General features: G+C 37.4%; 1 protein-coding gene across 1 annotated transcript in view; it reads left to right on the forward strand.

The window, feature by feature from the left end:
- The window catches only part of Tmc1 (transmembrane channel like 1), a 128000-nt gene that overhangs the window by 32337 nt on the left and 76681 nt on the right, over positions 1-18982 (forward strand). Inside the window, exons 3-5 of the mRNA XM_042699367.1 lie at positions 5647-5694; positions 8760-8922; positions 13453-13581. Of these exons, the coding sequence (XP_042555301.1) occupies positions 5647-5694; positions 8760-8922; positions 13453-13581 (340 nt within the window). The remainder of the gene's footprint in view (positions 1-5646; positions 5695-8759; positions 8923-13452; positions 13582-18982) is intronic.

Below are 18982 nucleotides of genomic sequence, written 5' to 3' on the forward strand. Positions count from 1 at the left end.
CTTCTTTCTTCTTCAGAAAAGCTTCTCTTTAAGTCTTTCGCCCACTTACTTATTGGGCAGTTGTTTCTTTGAGGATTTGTTGTTGGGTGGTTTAATTTTTTGAGTTCCAAGTATATTTTAGATATGAGACCCTTGTCCGTTGTATGGCTAGTAAAGATCTTCTCCCAGTCCGTGGGCTTTCTATTGATCTTGCTAGCTATGTCATTTGCCCTGCAGAAGCTCTGCAACCTTATACAATCCCATTTGTCCAACCTTTCTTTGATTTGTTGTGTTTCTGGGTCTCTATTCAGAAAATTTGGGCCTGAGCCAAGGAGACCCAGGGTTTCTCCTATTCCATCCTGTAATGTTTTCAGAGTGTCTGCTTTGAGTTCAAGGTCTTTGATCCATTTGGAGTTGATTCTGGTGCAGGGTGATATATAAGAATCTAGCTTTAGTTTTCTACATGTAGTTAACCAGTTTTGCCAGCACCATTTACTGAAGAGGCTGTCTGTCTTCCATTCTATTGTTTTAGCTCCCTTATCGAAGATTAGATGGCTATAGGTCTGTAGGTTTATTTCTGGGTTTTCAATTCTATTCCATTGGTCCTGAGGTCTGTTCTTATGCCAATACCAAGCTGTTTTGATTACTATGGCTTTAGAGTAGAGTTTGAAATTTGGTATTGATATTCCTCCAGCAGTGTTCTTTCCGTTGAGGAGCGTTTTTGCTATTCGGGGTCTTTTATTGTTCCATATGAAGAGAAGCCACATTTTGAGAGGTCGACTTGGGAGTCTTTATTAGAAAGCTGGCGTCTGCAGGTGGACTCCTGTCACCAAGGCCTGCAGCCTCTTGAATACACTTAACAGTGTCAGAAAACTGAGCCATGAGCACAGGAGAGGAAAGAAAGAGCAGAAAAACCATGTCAACAACTCCGATCAACCCAATGGAGAGCTGAAGTGGGACACATGTTCTCCACAGAGACACAAAACAGGAAGCTGATCTGACCCTCAAATAGGGTCAAGTCAGGGGGCAGGGTCACAGGAAACTCGAGAGTCTCCCAAGTTCAAGGCACAGGACTGACAGGTCCAGTAAACTATCACCCAAAACCCTGCTTCTAGGAATTCAGGCATGCCTATCTTCTGGGAGGTGGGACTTCCCCTTCCTCTACCATGAAGACAAAATGGAACCCGTTAAACCCAATTCCCTATTTACCACATGGCCAAGATGGCGCCAGTTAGATCTCGCATCTCTGCTTCATTATTTCCATCCTAAACCTTTCTATGAACTTGGGGTTCAGATATCCAATTGACTAATAGGCACCAACGCACATACTTAATCTCAGAACTCATTGTTCTGAAGTTATGTGTTCATTAACTCACCAGTGTTGGGAGCCAAAAGTTGAGTCTCTCAACATACTAGGTTTAACTATCTCACTGGAACATCTTGAGGCTGAGTTTACAGAATCCCACCTTTCCACCACGCCCTAAGTAAACACCCTGCAGCTGCTAAAGACCACCACCTTTTCACCTTGCCCTAAGCAAACATCCTACAGCTGCTTCGGCCAGTGAAAAAGCTTCCTTAACAGCCAGTGAAAAAGCTTCCTTATTCCAAGCATATAAATACAGCTGTGTGAAAAATAAAATTTAGCAGCAGCTTGGGCAGCTTGATCAGAATCCTTGTCTTGCTGTCATTCTTCGTGTCTCTTGTCCCTTCATTCCTTCTAGCTTAGGTTCACTGCCCTCATTGACGTCCTGTGGGTCGGGACACACCAGACTCTTCTTAAGAGTCAGGGTATTTTATTTAAAAGCAGCTACACAGCCGGGCGCTGGTGGCTCACGCCTGTAATCCTAGCTACTCAGGAGGCTGAGATCTGAGGATCGCGGTTCAAAGCCAGCCCGGGCAGGAGAGACCGTGAGACTCCTATCTCCAATAAACCACCAGAAAACCGGAAGTGGCGCTGTAGCTCAAGTGGTAGAGCGCTCGCCTTGAGCTGAAGAGCTGAGGGACAGCGCCCAGGCCCAGAGTTCAAGCCCCACAACCGACAAAAAAAAAAAAAAAAGCAGCTACACACTCCTACCCCAAGCATTTGTTCTGTACAATTTTGCTGGCACACATAAGTGTTAATTGAATAAATAAGGCTTCAGTTTCTGAACTATTAATCTGGTGTCAAACACATTGCTTTCAAGAGCTAAATGTAGGTCAGAGGACCAAGTGTGTCATTCAGCCACTTGATGACTGAGATTCTGAAGAAGCATAAAGGACTTTCAGCACTAGGGATTAAACACGAAAGTCCAGAACAACATCTGCTTTTCTGAACAACTCCCATGCCTCTGAAATGTGACATTTTGGTGTTGTTTCCTTTTATGGGTCTTAATTACTGGCTCTGTTTGCATGAAATAAGGAGTTGGGTTGCCTAGGAGTTCATCTGCTCCAATTGCATCTTCTTCTCTTAAGTATGCAAGCCTCAATGCAGTTTTGCTTGTTGCCTCCAACTTTTTGACAGATCTCCATTTTCTGTCCTTTTACTGTCCTCTGACCATTTCTTTGAGAGAAGGCTTATTTTTAAAGTACAACATAATAGTCTTTGGGAAGCAGCCAGAGCATGGGGGAGGGTCATACAATTGGGACTTAGCTACCAGGGATTGCTAAGAGAAGGAGTGGCAACAGGCCATTGGAAAGATTATCTTGGAAAGGAAAGACAGTGCCTGCTCCCACTTAGGTGTTGTGAATTTATTCTTTGCATAAACAGGCTTTTGTCTGAGAGAAGGTTTTTAGCATGATTCTTTAACATTGCTTGGAGTTAGAGGTAAAACAGACTAGCGTGGACAGTGATTTTCAGGGAAAATACTGCTTCATTAAAATCCATCAAGGATTTTGGTAGAGTGAAGTCTGTAGGTCACAGAGCTGCTGGTTAGTTTTTGCCTTAAGTTGAGGGTTTGGATCAAGAACAAAACAGTTATTATCCACATGACTGTCAAAAATGCTTGTTCCTTGGGCAAAATAATGCTGTGTAGTCAAGATGTTACCTAATAAGAACCTGGGGATGGCCATGCAGGAGCAGGGTTTCTATAGGAAAACCAATGTAAGAGGAAGAAATAGGCCATTTCTTTACTTCCCAGGATGGATGCTCAACTACTTTCAGCTGTTTGCTGGTTAATTGGAGATAAGAGTCTCATGGATATGTCTACTCAGGCTGGTTTTGAACCAGATTTCAGCTTTCTGAGTAGCTAGGATTATTGGGATAAGCCAGTGTTTTCATGTTCTTCATTGTACCACTTGGAAATCATAGTTCTTGTTCAGTTTTCTACTTGACCTCAAAGCTCTCTTATAGGTCTTCTTTAACGGTCATTTATAACTGTCCATTGTATACCAGAGAAAGTGACCCAAGTCTTCCAGCCTTGCTCATTTGCTCATCTTGTTATTAGGGAAATCTGAAGACAAAGTGTGTGGGTTAAGTAGAAGATTGCTTGTGTAGCAAGCATGCGGTCCTGAGTTCAATTCATCATACCATGTGCAATGGAGGGAGAAGGGTGGGAGGAAGGAGATAGGAAAGAGGAGAGAGAACTTTTTCTCTATTTTGGTTTAGGACTTTTTTTTTGGCATCTTTTTATTTACTATACAAAACCTTCCCAAAGATTTTCTTATGTTCTTTGTTGTTTTTTTTTTTTTTTCCATTTTGTGGCTTTTCCTCTTCTATTTAATTGTCTATTCAACATGCTCTATTGAATTGATTATTTCAGATTAGCACAATATATTGTGAAATTAAAATTGCATTCTATAACTGTGTGGCCTAATAGGCAGTAGGTCAGTCTTTGTTATTTGTTCTCAACTCTTTTATATTATTCATACTGATAAGGCTTTGCTGTAAGACTAATCTCACGTCATTAATATGCCTTCCTAGGGAATTCTTCTTTGACTCCAGAAGCTTCGTTAATTGCAAATAAGAGACCATGACCTAATGTGGAATGTGGAATATCTACTCAGAAGTGTCTGCCTTCATTACTGCAGGCTCTCAGTAGTGACATAAAATCTTTGTCCAGTGCAGATCTAGTTACAACCAGGAACAGAAGAAGCACGTCCACCCTGAACAAAAGGATATTTATTCTCACATTCCAAGGCTGAGGTTCAGTGATAACATTTTTGCATATCCTAAAACATTTTATGCAGATAGTATTTAAAGGCAAAGAAGGCATTTATAATCATTTGCTTTGTGAATGGCATTTACACGGTTGGCGCATGCGAACTTTTCAATATGCCTGTCAGGCACTGAATAAGAAACTTTGGAGCGCAACAGCAAAAACAAAACCAGAGATTGTTTCATCTACTCAGAGCTTCTTTACTTTTTTGGATTTTTATCATTCTACCTTAAGCCAAAAACATAAATTGATGTATATAATATGTACATAATAAGTCACTAGACATTGAGTTTTATGCAGTGGTGTAGTCTTCATTTCTATTAAAGCAAGTTGTAGAGTTCCATCTCTGGGTCACTGAACCCATAATCAGGGGACATTAGGTTGAGATTAGAAAAAGCTTTGCCAATTAATGTTTAGTTTATATTACCATACTATTAAAACGTTTATATAATCTTTTGTATATTCTTTTATAAAAGTGAAGGAAAAACAAAAACAAAAAAAACCCCAAATGCTATATGAATATGGAGTGGAAAATAAAACAAATGTTTTATCGAGTGCTGGGTATAGTGGTACATGGGCATGTGTAGGCAGCATGATCATAGTCCGGATAAAAGCACAAGAACTTATCAGAAAAATAACTGAAGTTAAAAAGGGCTGGGGTGGGCTGGGAAGGTGGCTCAGCGGTAGAGTGCTTGCCTTGCATGCATGAGGCCCTGGGTTCGATTCCTCAGCACCACATAAGCAGAAAAGGCCAGAAGTGGCACTGTGGCTCCAGTGGTAGAGAGCTAGCCTTGAGCTAAAGAGCTGAGGTACAGCACCCAGGCTGAGTTCAGGCCCCACAACTGACAAAAGAGGGGCTTGCGTGTGGCTCAAGTGCTAGAACATATGCCTAAGAATCTCCGTCTTGAGTTCAAACCTCACTACTGCCAAGCAAATTTCAAAATTGTGCTATATGGAATTATGAATGTACCTATTCCTTTGTTATCAAGGCAAATCAGCTACTGGGACATATATGTTGTATTAGCATAATACCTATAAAATCATTAAAATCTGGAAAGATGAGACCTTTAAGTACTTTTTCTAAAGACTTACCCATGCTACTTCAAGCTACTTTGAATGAATTTTCTATATTGTAAGTAGTTTGGTTATTATAACATAATTAGTTTGGGCATGTGGATATAGCTTTACTAATAATTCAGTTTCTCATAAAACGAAATGACCCAAGAAACCTCAATGTAGCTATTGTAATGCAGATTTTATTTTCATTGAAGTTACTTTGAATTGAGCTGATAGGCTTACAGTTGATAGATTTTGTAAATCTCTGTAGGCTATAAAGTAGAGCAGTCTTTACTTAGCATTGTGCAAGAGGCTGTGGCTCTACATGTTCAACAAATAATGTTCATTTTGACACATTTATTGAGAAATGTTTTTATTAACTGCACAAGATCGTTATAGAAATAATAAAAGTAGAAGTCAGTTATTAACAATTATACAGGCATTTAAGTAATTGCTGTACTTATACTTTCTTCAACAGTGAAAATCCAAGTGGAGGAAAAAGAAGAGGATACTGAGGAAAGCTCAAGTAAGCAGAATATACCTTAGGAAACCAGCTCCTGTTCATTGTAGCAGTCGGGGGATTCCTCCTGTCATTTTGTGGGCTTGTGTTTCAAATAAACAGAACAAAGAAAATCCTCATTTGCAGTTCTCTCTCTCTCTCTGTCTCTCTCTCTCTCACACATACACAACTTATAAATTATTAGTGATCTAGGTGTAGTTCAAAACATTTTGCTTTCTTATGGCTCTTCTTTTACCTTAAACGTCTTCAAATACAATAGTTTTCCTCTAACATGGGTCATATAATAGAATACATTGGCTGTTTTGACTCAGTTAACTAGCTTGGTGCTTCCATTCAAATAAAATAATGTGTGTGTGTATGTGTGTGTGTGTGTGTGTGTGTGTGTGTGTGTGTGTGCACATGTGCGTGCACACTCATGCACCATTATGTAGGCTTAAACTCAGGGCCATGCTGAGATTTCTTGTGCATGGCTAGCGCTCTACCACTTGATTCATGCTTAGAATCCACCTTTTTTTTTTTTTTTTTGCTGGAGATAGCAGGCTTTTGTTTTGTTTTGTTTTTTGATTCCTACTTGGTCTGACTTTGAGTCTTCATCCTAAATACTCAGCCTCCAGAGTAGCTCAGAATGAAGGCAGGAGGCACTGACCTGGAAGAGCACGACTTTTATACCCAGCTCATGGCTGTTTTATTTGACTGTCTTGTTTTTACTTTGTACAGACTTAGCTCAAACACATGATGTGACCTTACATGAGCAAAAGCTTTGATTTTACTAAAAATGAAATTAAAGAAGAGTGTAGCTAGGGGACAATCAGGACACACTGTGACTGCCAGTGAGTCCTCACAAGCCCTTTGTTTTATCACTCAAGTGCCTTCTAGGTGAAAATGGCTCAGCATCTCACATAGGTCCTGGTGCTGTGACTTGAGCCAGACATCAGCATTGGGAGTCTAGCGGGCAGCCAATTCTCTCCTTAGAACCAGAACACTGGCAACCAGATAAAGTATGAAAAACTGATTTTTGTTTCTAAAATGGCAATAGGTAATTTTAATAATTCATACTTAATGTAGGATAAAACTGGGCAAATTTAATAGATTAAAAACTAAATTCAAGGAAATTGGATTGTTTCCACTCATACATCTATTGTCACCCCACTAAACTTTTTTGAAAGCTCTTGGGTAGGGTGGTTTATGTTGGTCCTCTCAACTACTTGGAAGATGAAAATAGAAGGATCAGTATCTTCCAGAAGCATGCGATTCTACCTAAAAATTATCCAAGGCATGAAGTTATGACTTAAGTCATAACTAAGAGTGCTTAGTAAAGACCCTGAGTCCTAACTCCAGTACTATAAAATAAATAAATAATTCTTAATAATACATATGCATATACATAAATAAAATAAATATAAATAAATAATTCTTTTTTTGGGGGGGGTTCAGTCATGGGGCCTGAACTCTGGGCCTGGGCGCTGTCCCTCAGCTCTTCAGCTCAAGGCTAGCATTCTACCACTTGAGCCACAGTGCCACATCCGGCTTTTTTCTTTTTGCTTATGTGGTGCTGAGGAATTGAACCCAGGGCCTCAGGCATGCAAGGCAAGCACTCTACCACTGAGCCACCTTCCCAGCCCCTAAATAAATAATTCTTAAAAGATATTTAAAAAATTTAATTCTCTTATGGTTGAAATAATAAAACTTGTATGATACTTAGACTCTTGAATGTATTGGCACTTGTTTATGAATCAGAATATAAACCAGGTACCACTAGCTCCTGCCTATAATCCTAGCAACTGAGCTGGCTGCTGTCTGAGGTTGTGATTTGAAGCCAGCAAGGACAGGCAAGCCTATGAAACTCTTATCTCCAATTAACCATCAACAAAACTAGAAGTGGAGCTGTGGCTTAAGTGGTGAAGTATTAGTCTTGAGCAAAATAGCACAGAGACAGTTCCCAGGCTGAGTTCAAGCCCCCGGACTGGCATAAAGAATAAAAGAATATAATATATATGTATATATATGAGTTCCTGTAGCAAATATTCAAACTACCCCAAACTTATTTCGTGCTGTTGTTAGGTACTGTTCTTTGTATGTTAAGTCACATTGATTAATCAAGTTTTCAATATCTTTATTCATTTTCATTATTATAAGAAAGCACATTTTGAAATCTGTCATCTTAATAACTTTCAAAATGGATGATACAATATTGTTAACTAAATTATCACTGAGTGTGTATTGGGAATTAGTTCTAGGACTATACTGGAGTATATACAACAATCTGTAGATGGTTAAATTTCCTATGTAAGATGGAAAGTACTTTTGTGTCACCTTACACACATCCCTTTATGCTTTAATCTTTAAGATTACTTATAATACCTAATACAATACAAATGCTAGCAATAGCTGTTATACTCTACTGTTCATGGAATAATGACAAGAATAAAACCACCTGTACACATGGAGAAAAGGCAATTTTTTTTCTGAATATTTTCAGTTTGGGGTTTGTTGAGCCAGTGGATGTGTAACAAAGGAAACTGATGATTGTGTAGGCACAATATTGTACAGTAATCTCAAGAATTTATTATTCTTGGATAATTTGCAATTTTACAACTGTTGGTCAAAACCTTTTCATTTTCCTCTTTTTCTGACTTCAATATTTGATTCTCTCCTTCTGATCTTGAGTAATTCAGGCACCTTTCCTTAGACAAGTGGAAGCATCCAATGTTTGTCTTTCTGTAACTAGCTTATTCCACTTAACATCATCAAAGCTCATCCACATTGTCATAAATGCCAACATACATGCATATGATACACTTTAACTTCACCCTTTCAATTACTTTCTCTTTCTCCCTTCCTGTTTTAAATCATTATTCTGTATATATGCATATATATGTGTACATGTGCATAGATATGTATATTCATACATATATACATATACATTCTGTATTTATACGTATATATATGTATACATACATATATATGTACATATATATAAATATATATATGTACATATATGTATATATATAAAGAGAGAGACAGAAAAAAACACTTTCTGATGTTGCTCATGGAATCATCAACATATTTAGGTGAAGAAGAGGGAGACAAACTACCTAGGAGAGAGAGCTTAAGACCAAAGAGGAAACGGAAGAGAGATGTTATCAATGAAGATGACCCAGAACCTGAACCAGAGGATGAAGAAACAAGGAAGGCGAGAGAAAAAGAAAGAAGGAGGAGATTGAGAAGAGGAGCGTAAGTGACACTTGATATATAATGGAATGTGTTACTGATTCAAAGTCATCTGACACTGAAGGAAGTCCATTCCTTGTAGATACTTGTTGATGTTAAAATTGATAATTAAAACTAGGCCTAATCTGATTCTGCCATTTTAGTCCACTTAATTTAATTATTTTTGTATTTTTCAAGGGAATATATACAGAATGGAGTATGAGAAAATCCTTGGTGAAATATTTAAATCATAATAGGTTATTAAGCTATTATAAATAATTTATTTTGAAATTTTCTACTAATTATATATTCATTGTTTCTAAATTAAGTAGAAAACTCATGAATAAACTTAAGTCACCTTATTTTACAGTGTAGGGGTTGGAAAACTATGGTGATACCTAGTTTAAGAGCAAAGAATAGTTTTTAAAGGTGTGTGTGTGTGTGTGTATGTGTGTGCTGGTCCTGGGCCTTGAACTCAGGACCTGGGAGCTGTCCCTATGCTTTTGTGCTCAAAACTAGAGCTGTACCACTTGAGCCATAGCTCTACTGTTGGTGGCTTCTTTCTTTCTTTCTTTCTTTCTTTCTTTCTTTCTTTCTTTCTTTCTTTCTTTCTTTCTTTCTTTCTTTCTTTCTTTCTCTCTCTCTCTCTCTCTCTCTCTCTTTCTTTCTTTCCTTCTCCTCCTCCTCCTCTCCTCCTCCTGTTTCTTCTCCTGTTCCTCCTTCTTTTTGTAGTTAGTTGGTGAGCTGAATCTTACAGACTTTCTTCTCCAGGCTGGCTTTGAGCTGCAATCCTCAGATCTCAGCCTTCTGGGTAGCTGGGATTACAACCTGCTGGATTTTAAACTTTTATGGATAATATGAGACTAAGCTATATCTAGCATTCAAAGGGCATTTCTTTTTAGAATAAATTCAATTCCATCTGCTTTATATTTTAGTGTAAGTCTAGTTTAAGTTTTTACATTTCTTTCTTTTTCCTATTGAACACCAAGATATTTACTTATTTTTTATGTTATATTTTTAAAAATCTTGGTTCTTTGTAGAAATAAAGTGAAATCAATTTTTAAGTCCCATATAATGTTAGGACTGTAAGTTCTATTGTTATACAGGATTATGTCCTATTAGCAAACCTTAAGCTTTGTGACATTGAATAAATTTCATCAATAGACATGTGTATGCTATAGGCTATATTCCAGAATTTGCTTTTTCTCTTCATTTATACCCAGGAAGTCCTTCTAAAAATGTAAGTAAGGTAGACTTTTCTCTGATCTTCTGGTCAATGTATGATCCTCTGTGAGATAGAACCAGGTGAATCAGAGAGGTTTTGTTCCTAACATAGGGTCTATTCTTAACTGCCTTCATTGTCACTTTGATTCAGAGAATCCCATAAGCACCCATGTGTGACAACTTTTCCCCCATAGATGTTGCAAATTATAGTCACATGAACACATCTGGTCTAATCTAAATAGTGTTATTGATTGTTTATGATGATTTTGATGTTTCATATCAATATTTTAGGGGCTACTTTCTGTTGTTGATTTTGAAGATAAGAAACTATTTTCTTTAAAAAATTATTAGCAAATGTACTTCAAAGTAAATTAGTAGAAAAACCAGAGCACATGGATTTGTATCAACTCATCCAGGGTCTGTTATTGTGTGTGAACATGTTCAAGCAATGCCCTAGGGAATTTCCCCTTCACTGACAAACCATTTGAAATCAACTGAAATTGAGGCTGTAATCCTTCTTTGGAGACAGTTAAAAAATACTGCCTTGTTAGACATTTTCGAGTATTTATAATAGCATTAGAGACTTTTGTCTGACCCAGTTTTAAGAGAATAAGTAATATATTCATAGTAGTGAAACATTCAGATGTTATGCCTTCTTTTCCTTAACAACTGTTTAATTGAGCTTAAGATAGAAATTTTTTCTTGCACAGATTAATTCTAAAGTTTGGAAGATGAAAGAAAAATGTATGTATCCTACATCTTTTAAAAATTATGAATAGCCCTTCTGTGGTGTGTTCCTAGAAAAGTAGTTTCTTTGTAATGTTAGTGAGAACAGTATTTTAATTCCTTGCATATTTAAAGACAACTTATCTGTCGATCAGTATATTCCACAGCAGAGTATAGTCCTCCTGGGAACAATCAACAATTAATAACAAAGTCTTAAAAAATATCCCAGTCTGGAGTCATTCAGTGTAGAAATAAATGTCTTTTCTGTATCACCAGCATCTGGCAGGGAGTGATTATAGTTTGCTTTGATGTGAACACTAGATTTGGGATAATAACCCGAGAATATCCAGGAAAGTTTTGAATATACACTTGGGGTCTTGTGCTTGCTGGGTAGATACTCTAATACTTGAACATGGCTCCAACCTTTTCTGCTTTAGTGTAATTTTCAGGTAGAGTCTTTTGCATAAGCTGGTCTCAGATGATAACCCTCCTATTTGTACCTAAGTAGCTGGGATCACAGGTGTATATCATAATATCCATAGTCTCCCAATAAGAGAGTCTCAGAGACTTTTTCTGCATGGGCTTGGTTGGAACTGCAATCTTCCTGACCTCAGTCTCACATATAGGTAGAACAACTGTGCCTAGCTATTAGGTGAACAGCAGTTGAGTGCACTTTTCTGCATAGGCTGGCTTCAGATTGTTATTGTCCCAAGTTCAGCCTCTTGAGTAGCTATGATTACAGATAGGAGCCACCAACAGCCAGTTCAATAATTGTTTTCAGCCACAGGAACATCTTCAGCCAGGTGCCAGTGACTCATATTTGTAATGTTAGCTACTTCAGAAGCTGAGATTGTTGTGATCGTAGTTCAAAACTATCTCAGTCAGAAGAAGAGTCTGTGAGATCCTTCTCAACAAAAAGCTGTTCCTAACGTAGGTAGCTTTCAAGACCTTATCTGAAAAACAACCAGTTTTATAGGCATGTTTCAATGATGAGTTCAGAACTCAGTACCAGCATAAATAAATAAATAAGTGTATAATTTAGATTTAATAGAGAAATAATGTCAATTATTTGCATTAAAACATGTTTTCCATTCTTAAGTCAAACCAACCTATATATTGTACATTGGCAAATTAAAAAGAAACAATTGACTATGAATGTAAGTGGAGTTGAAAAGTATTAATTATTTTATGCCATGGTTATAGAGCACCATAGATTTTTTTACATAATAAACTAATGGTAATTAAAACATAAATAATCTAATGGCAATCAAAAATATACTAGTAACTAGTACTTAGTCCTGAGTCTATTGAATGACAAAATATACTTCTGAGTGGCACTGAATACTTTATAGTTTGTTTATTAGTCATGGTCTAGTGAGGAATGAGACTTCAACAGCTAATTAAAGAAAATTTGGAAAGAAAACCATTAAAGTATTATAAATAAAGAAACTGTTGACTAGACTACTGAGTAGTCAGATAGAGAATTTAAAAAATATGATGATAGCAGATTTAGGAAGCAGCTACAACCTGAATGAACAATGGAAAGATAGAAATGACAGGGCAGAGGCGAAACTGAGCAGCTGATTTGTGTAGAGGGTGATCAATCTGAGTCTGCTAGCGTTGGGAGAACGGGCAGATTAGACTGAAGGTATGGAGAGATCCTTCAGCTCCTGGAGTGAAAAAAGTGTTTTTAAGGTTACACCAGGAAGCAAACAGGAAGTAGCAGAAAGCCAACAGGAAGCAGATTGAGTTCCTATTTATAGCTTTTATAATCTAAGTATAAAACTGGGCCAACTGACAGAGCAAATTGTGACTTACAGAATCTCAGTCTCATTACCACAATATTAAGTATAATAGATGTGTTTGAAATTGAGACAATGGCTTAATATCTGAACCTATTATCAAACATTGATTTCTACAATATAGTATTACAATGTTCACTTACAGCCATGTACTTTGTATTAGATTGTTTTCTTTGAGTTACAGACTCTATTTTTGTAATACTAGGAACATAGTGAGGACTCAAACTCCTTTGAAGTTCTCTTCAAAGGGATTTTCTTCCACCAAATATATTTCAGGTTGAATTTTATCAATTGAAGTCTTGAGCTTAATTAACAGATTAGGTTACTTTTGAGAAATAGATTTTTAGTTTTTTCCATTTCATTTTCCCCTCTTTCTCTTGAGACAAGGCTAATTTAAAATTTTTAAGGGCAGTTCAAAGACAGCTTCACATTTAATTTATTATCCTTATTGAAAAATAAAGCCTTTAAATGAAGAGAGACAAGGTACATGAGGGAAAAAGGAAAGAGGCAAATATCTTTATTGATCTGTAACTGTTATTTTCATATATTTCCTAGTTCTGAGAGCTCAAGGCTGGGAATAGAAGAGGATAAATTTGTTTCAGGACTTCAGAATGAAAACAGTATTGTTTAACGTTATAATAATTCCAATAATCCTGAATCAATGTTCCAATTCTTATAGGTCTTCATATTGACTGTATATGTCTATGCTAAACAAAATGCTGAGTATCTAACATTAGCCTTTTTAAAGTTCTGGAGTCAAGCAAAGCTTAATCTTACGGTTTGTTTTGGTTTTTCATTAAAGAGAGGAAGAAGAAGAAATTGACCAGGAAGAATTGGAAAGATTGAAGGCAGAGTTAGATGAGAAGAGACAAATGATTGCTAATGTCAAATGCAAACCTTGGAAAATGGAGAAGAAAATTGAAGTTCTCAAGTATGTTGCTACTTTTCATAATGTAGAAACTTTCTTTGATACTGATCTCATAAATCGTCACAGTATTATCTATCTATATATTCTACCATGTATCTGCTATATATGGTAGAAAATACTATGATGTGTTATTTAGGTAAGTTACATACTATATATACATATACACACATAACATATTTTCCCTGGTCAAGATCTTTTAACCTCTGTGGTTACTTTCAACCATTTGTTTCTTAACTTGATTTCTCCTTATTTTAGCCTATTGATTACCATCTCCCTGAAAGAGAAAATGTAGTTAAACTTTGTAAGTTAATGTGTTTGCACACTGTTGTTTCTCTTTAGGGTCATATGATTATTTTTCAGGTGATGATTTTTTTTCAGGTGATGGATCTTTTGAAGACAGAGTGAGTATACTAAGCCAACAGTCCAGCAAATAGGATTCCAATTAAGGGATATGCTAATATGTGATTCTTTGGTAATATGTCAGTGATCCAGTTTCAGTTTGATGCTGACTGGTAATGTGGGTACAATATGCTCAGAGCAGATTTATCAACTTCTCATATGCAAGATCCAAAGAGCATGCCGCTTGGGGGATGGGAGCAGATTCACCCCTGGTTGGGGGCGGCAGGATGTAAATAAAGAGAACATTCCTGTGTTGTGTGTTGATGTGCCTGTGTCTCCCAAATTTTGAACAAATACTACTTTTCCACAAGTATTTTTTATTTTGAAAATAAATAATGTTAAGTTTCCAGAACTTACTTCCTGAAATCTGTCTAACTAATGATGCTGTTAAAATGGAAGCAGAGTGTAATGTAAAGTAGCTGTTAAGATAGTTTTCTCTAGAGTCATGGCTCTGGAAGAGTTTATATGTTAGTTAAGGAAATCATTTTACTTAGATGATTACCTTATATCTGATTTAAAAAAAGAAGAAGAAGAAAGATGAAATTCAAGATCAACCCTCTGTTCTGGGATCTAGTCATCATTTAAAAACTTACAGCACTAGCTGGGCACTCACTGGTGGATGACATCTGTAACTCTAGCTACTCAGGAGGCTGAAACATGAGAAGTGTAGTTCAAAGCCCACTTAGGCAGGAGAGTCTCTGAGACTTTGATTTCCGATCAACCACCAAAAAGCCAGAAGTAGTGCTGGGTGCAAGTGGTAGAGTGCTAACTTTGAGCAAAATAAACTCAGGGACAGCAACATTACACAATGATTACCTGGAAACTCTTTGTGCATGAACATATTTACCATGAATGGAGGCAATGACACGCAGACTCCCTTGTTCAAGGAATCTAATGTGTGTGTGTGTGTGTGTGTGTGTGTGTGTGTGTGTGTGCTTGTATAATAATTATGATTTTAATAAGTAGTTGTACAAAGGTGTTTCAATTCCACAGGTCGAGTTATAAGTACAATATATCTTCACCAATGTCACTTCTATTATTTTTTCCCATCTTTCGCCATCCCATCCCTAGCCTCAATTTGCCCATATTCTTGAAATACTTTTCCTTTAATGAAATGATAATAACATTAACTTATGGGTTTAGAAGTATCCTGAACTAGACAATAAAATTTTGGCTGCCCTTTGTTGGTCTTAAATGTATTTTGAAATAAGCATGCCCTATAAAATCCCAAACCTGCGATCACAGGTGATTGTACTTTGGAAAGTGCTAACGTGAATTTTCTAATGACAAAATTGAGGAAGAATGCCTAGGAGTAGCATGAAAGATAGAAACAAAACTCTTTTGTCTGTATCACCCCTGAAAAAGTATAGATAGATATGGGCTTCAAACTTGACTGCAAATCTCAGATCATCCATTTAAATTGCAAAGTTGGATGAAATGTGTAATGCTTCCGACCTCTGATTTCTTCTAAAATTATACTCATGTATGGAATTGTTTGGGAATCTTAAAGTGACCTAAGTGATATAAAACACTTAACAAAGTATTAAAGTATTATGGGTATCTGGGAAAGACAATTGTAGTTATTAGGTCCCCCATGAACAGATTCAATGATGCTTCATGACCTACAATGTGACAGGAGAGATGGAGAGAGTTTGGGGGTCTAGTAGAGACGAAACCTAGCTCGAAGGAGACCCCAGGAGCCTTGAGGAATTGTGGGTACATTGGTCCTAGTCTGGATTAGATATCTGATTTTGAGGTTCAAACTAAAGGAATTAAAAGGTCAAACTCCTCTTCAACCCTCTAATATGTATCCTTAGGGTTATCTTCTGCCATATGCTTGGACTGAAGTCCAAGGACTACAAAGTCTTTGAAGTGAGAAGTGGTAATTGCTCTGAAAAGTAAGAGAACACTGAATCCTAGTACTAGGGCAGAAGTTGAAAATAGGAGCCTGCAGCTCAGCTCAGACTAGAACACGAGTATTTCTTTCTTATTTGGCCCAAATGTCTTTTTGTTCCCTTTTCTTTCTCTAAATGCCTTTCTTGTACTTTGTGGTTAAAATATGTATTAATAAAACTGTCCATTTAAAATGTTTTAGGCTTACCTAATCATAGGATTTTTTTGTGCCTATATATTTTTGAAAATTATAGGCGATCTTATGCTTAAAACATTCCCCTGTGCCACATCCCTACAGCTGGTGCTCTAAGAACTGTCCCTGTAAATGAGAAACTCACTCTTCATTTAGAATAGTTCTCAAAGAATCTACATTGCTTATTTCTTCTGCTGGATTGGACCTTGCAGGCATTCAAATCTGCTGCCTCCCCCCAGACCAGCGATAGAGCAAGCTAGCCATGTCACCAAGTCAATGATTCAGAACAACAAAGCCAAAGTCAGCTCATGGAATGGAAGAACAAACTCAGGCCCAGAGAAGAAACTACGATGGCTGCTCACCTGTCAGCAGGCCTCACTGGTGGTTTTCCATGATCTGTGGACCTGGCTTTTACTTTCTGGCGTTTCAATTCTCTGCACAGCAGGAGCCAGCAACCCTGGGCTGCTTGATGCTCTTTGTTTTCAGGCTCTGTGATGAAGTTCTGAATACTAAAGGGCCGGACCTGTCTCCCTCTGTATGTGTTCTAGTGCTGTATTGGGTTTCTCCCCCATGGATTCCAATCACAGTGTCAGAGTGAACAGTCAGTTAGAGCAGGTTCCGGGAACTTTTCTCTGTCCTAATGCTTCTCAGGCATGAGAACCAGCTAGTGTCCGTCCACCTTTTATTTCTTTCAGAGTAATCGACTCTAAGAAGTGTGTTTCTAAACATTGTGTTATTCCCAGAATTAGCCATCCGTCTTCGATCTTGCGAAGTCTATGGAAACATTAGGTTCAATAGTATTGGGAAAGATGTTTAAATCACAAGTTTGGATCTGCGTTGGGACTTTGAAAAACTTGTGATATTTTAAATGTATTTTTTTTTTGGTCTCTGTCTTGTCTTTTGGTATTGAAGATCAAACCTAGGGTGTTGCATTTACTAGGCAAGTGCTTTGCCACTGAGCTACATCCCAGCCCAACTTGGGAAATTTTACAAAACAAATTTTAAACAAGGTCAGTGTTCCAAGATATGAACGTTAGGAATAACAGTTTATAGTTCTGAGGGTAAAGTGATTCAGGTAAGATTGCTATTTATTTATTTTTATTTATTTATTTGTGTCAGTACTGGGGCTTGAACTCAGGGCCTCATGCGCTCACTTGGCTTTTTCGCTCAAGGCTGGTGCTCTAACACCTGTGCCACAGCTCCACTTCTGGCTTTTTGTTGGTTAATCAGAGATAAAATATATACATGTATATGTGTGGGTATATATAAACAGCTACCACTAGGAACACGAGCATCACCAGGCTGTGAGTGCCAATGATGATTAATAGAGCCTGGGATGCAACCCCATGGTAGTAGCGGAGCACTTATCTACTATGTTCAAGACCCTGGGGGTATTAATCACTACAGCATTGCCAAAAAAATACCAACAAGCCAAAAGATGGCTAACGGTTCTCACATAGGCACGAGTACTAGGAAATGGTTGCAAATCCATATGAACTCCCAAACATGGCTCAAAAACCAGAGCTCAGCATTTTTAAAAAATATTTTAATTAAGTTTTTTTATTGTGAAAATACTGTACAAAGAGGTGACAGTTACATGCAGTTACATGAGCAAGGTAATGAGTACATTTCTTATCCAGCATTGTTGCTTCCTTTGTTTTTCCCCTACCATCCCTTCCCTCCCACCTCCTCAGCTATATCCCTCCACCCCGCATAAATCATTAAGTTCGTTTTTTCAACATAGCATCTTGTACATCTCATTGTTGCAATGGGTCAACCTGTATCCCTATTTAAACATTTTTTTCTCCTTCCCCTCCCCAAATTATACCAACATCAAATACGGGTTTGACTTTCTAGAGCTGAGAGGAAATTATCTCCTTCCCTTTGACTGTCACTGAAGAATTGTGCTCTATCTTCTCTGCATGATTTAATGTTTCCTTGTACAGTTTCACACATCCAGTACATGTATCCTTAAGTCTAGTAAATAATAATATCTAGGTAGAGGGACAGGTATGCCTAGCACAGATGACCAATGACTCAGATTTTAACTTTTTACTCTAAGTGAAAAGTCACTGGTCCGAGTCAGATTGAGAGCTTCTATGTTAAACTTTAAAGAACAGAAAATCAGTAAGCCACTCTGCTTCACATAGTTTACTAAATAGGTGTGTGTGTGTGTGTGTATTACAAGCAAAGAGAGGGAAATAGCTTTTTCCTCCCATTTACCTGAATTCAGTTCTTTTCTTTTCCCTTGCACTCTTCCTTCCTTCTTTCATTATCTAACTTTAAATTACCCACCAGTGAAGCTACTAATTATGTTTTGTTCTTAAGTAGCTCATGGCTTTTGCTGAGAAGTTGGATGACTAGATCATTCCTACCCATAAAAGGTGGCAGTAATTACATCATAGCTGCCATCACAAGTGAAATAAAACACCTGGGTGGAAAATAACTGGTCTCATTCATCCTGAAACCAAAAACTTTGAACTGTATCAGAACATTCTAAGTGGTAGATTAAAACATTAAAAGCCCTTAAGACTAAACCTAAATAACCAAGCATCTTGTTTTTGTTGTCTTAGAATTGGTTGTTCTCTGAAGATTAAGAGACTAGGCCCTGATCTCAGAGCTGATCCTAATTTCAGCTCTTTGAGCTTTTATTGATTTATTTATAAAGCAAAGAACTTGGAGTATGGCCCATGGATTTCCAGCCTCTGTCTTCCCAGGTCAAGTGATTTGACAAAATCAGTTCAGAGCAAAGATAGAGCTCAAGAGAGGGGACCACTTGACCTCTAGCCAGCTTCAACAGAACACATATACAGGGTCTTTCTTCTACACAACATAGTAACATAGGAACCATTCACTCAAAGAATGTGTCTATGGATATTATAATAAGAAACAAGTTGAACCACAATGGTCCTGTTTAGC

The sequence above is a fragment of the Dipodomys spectabilis genome, unplaced genomic scaffold (genome assembly GCF_019054845.1).
Source record: "Dipodomys spectabilis isolate Male_0828 unplaced genomic scaffold, ASM1905484v1 ptg000241l, whole genome shotgun sequence".
Lineage (NCBI taxonomy): Eukaryota > Metazoa > Chordata > Mammalia > Rodentia > Heteromyidae > Dipodomys > Dipodomys spectabilis.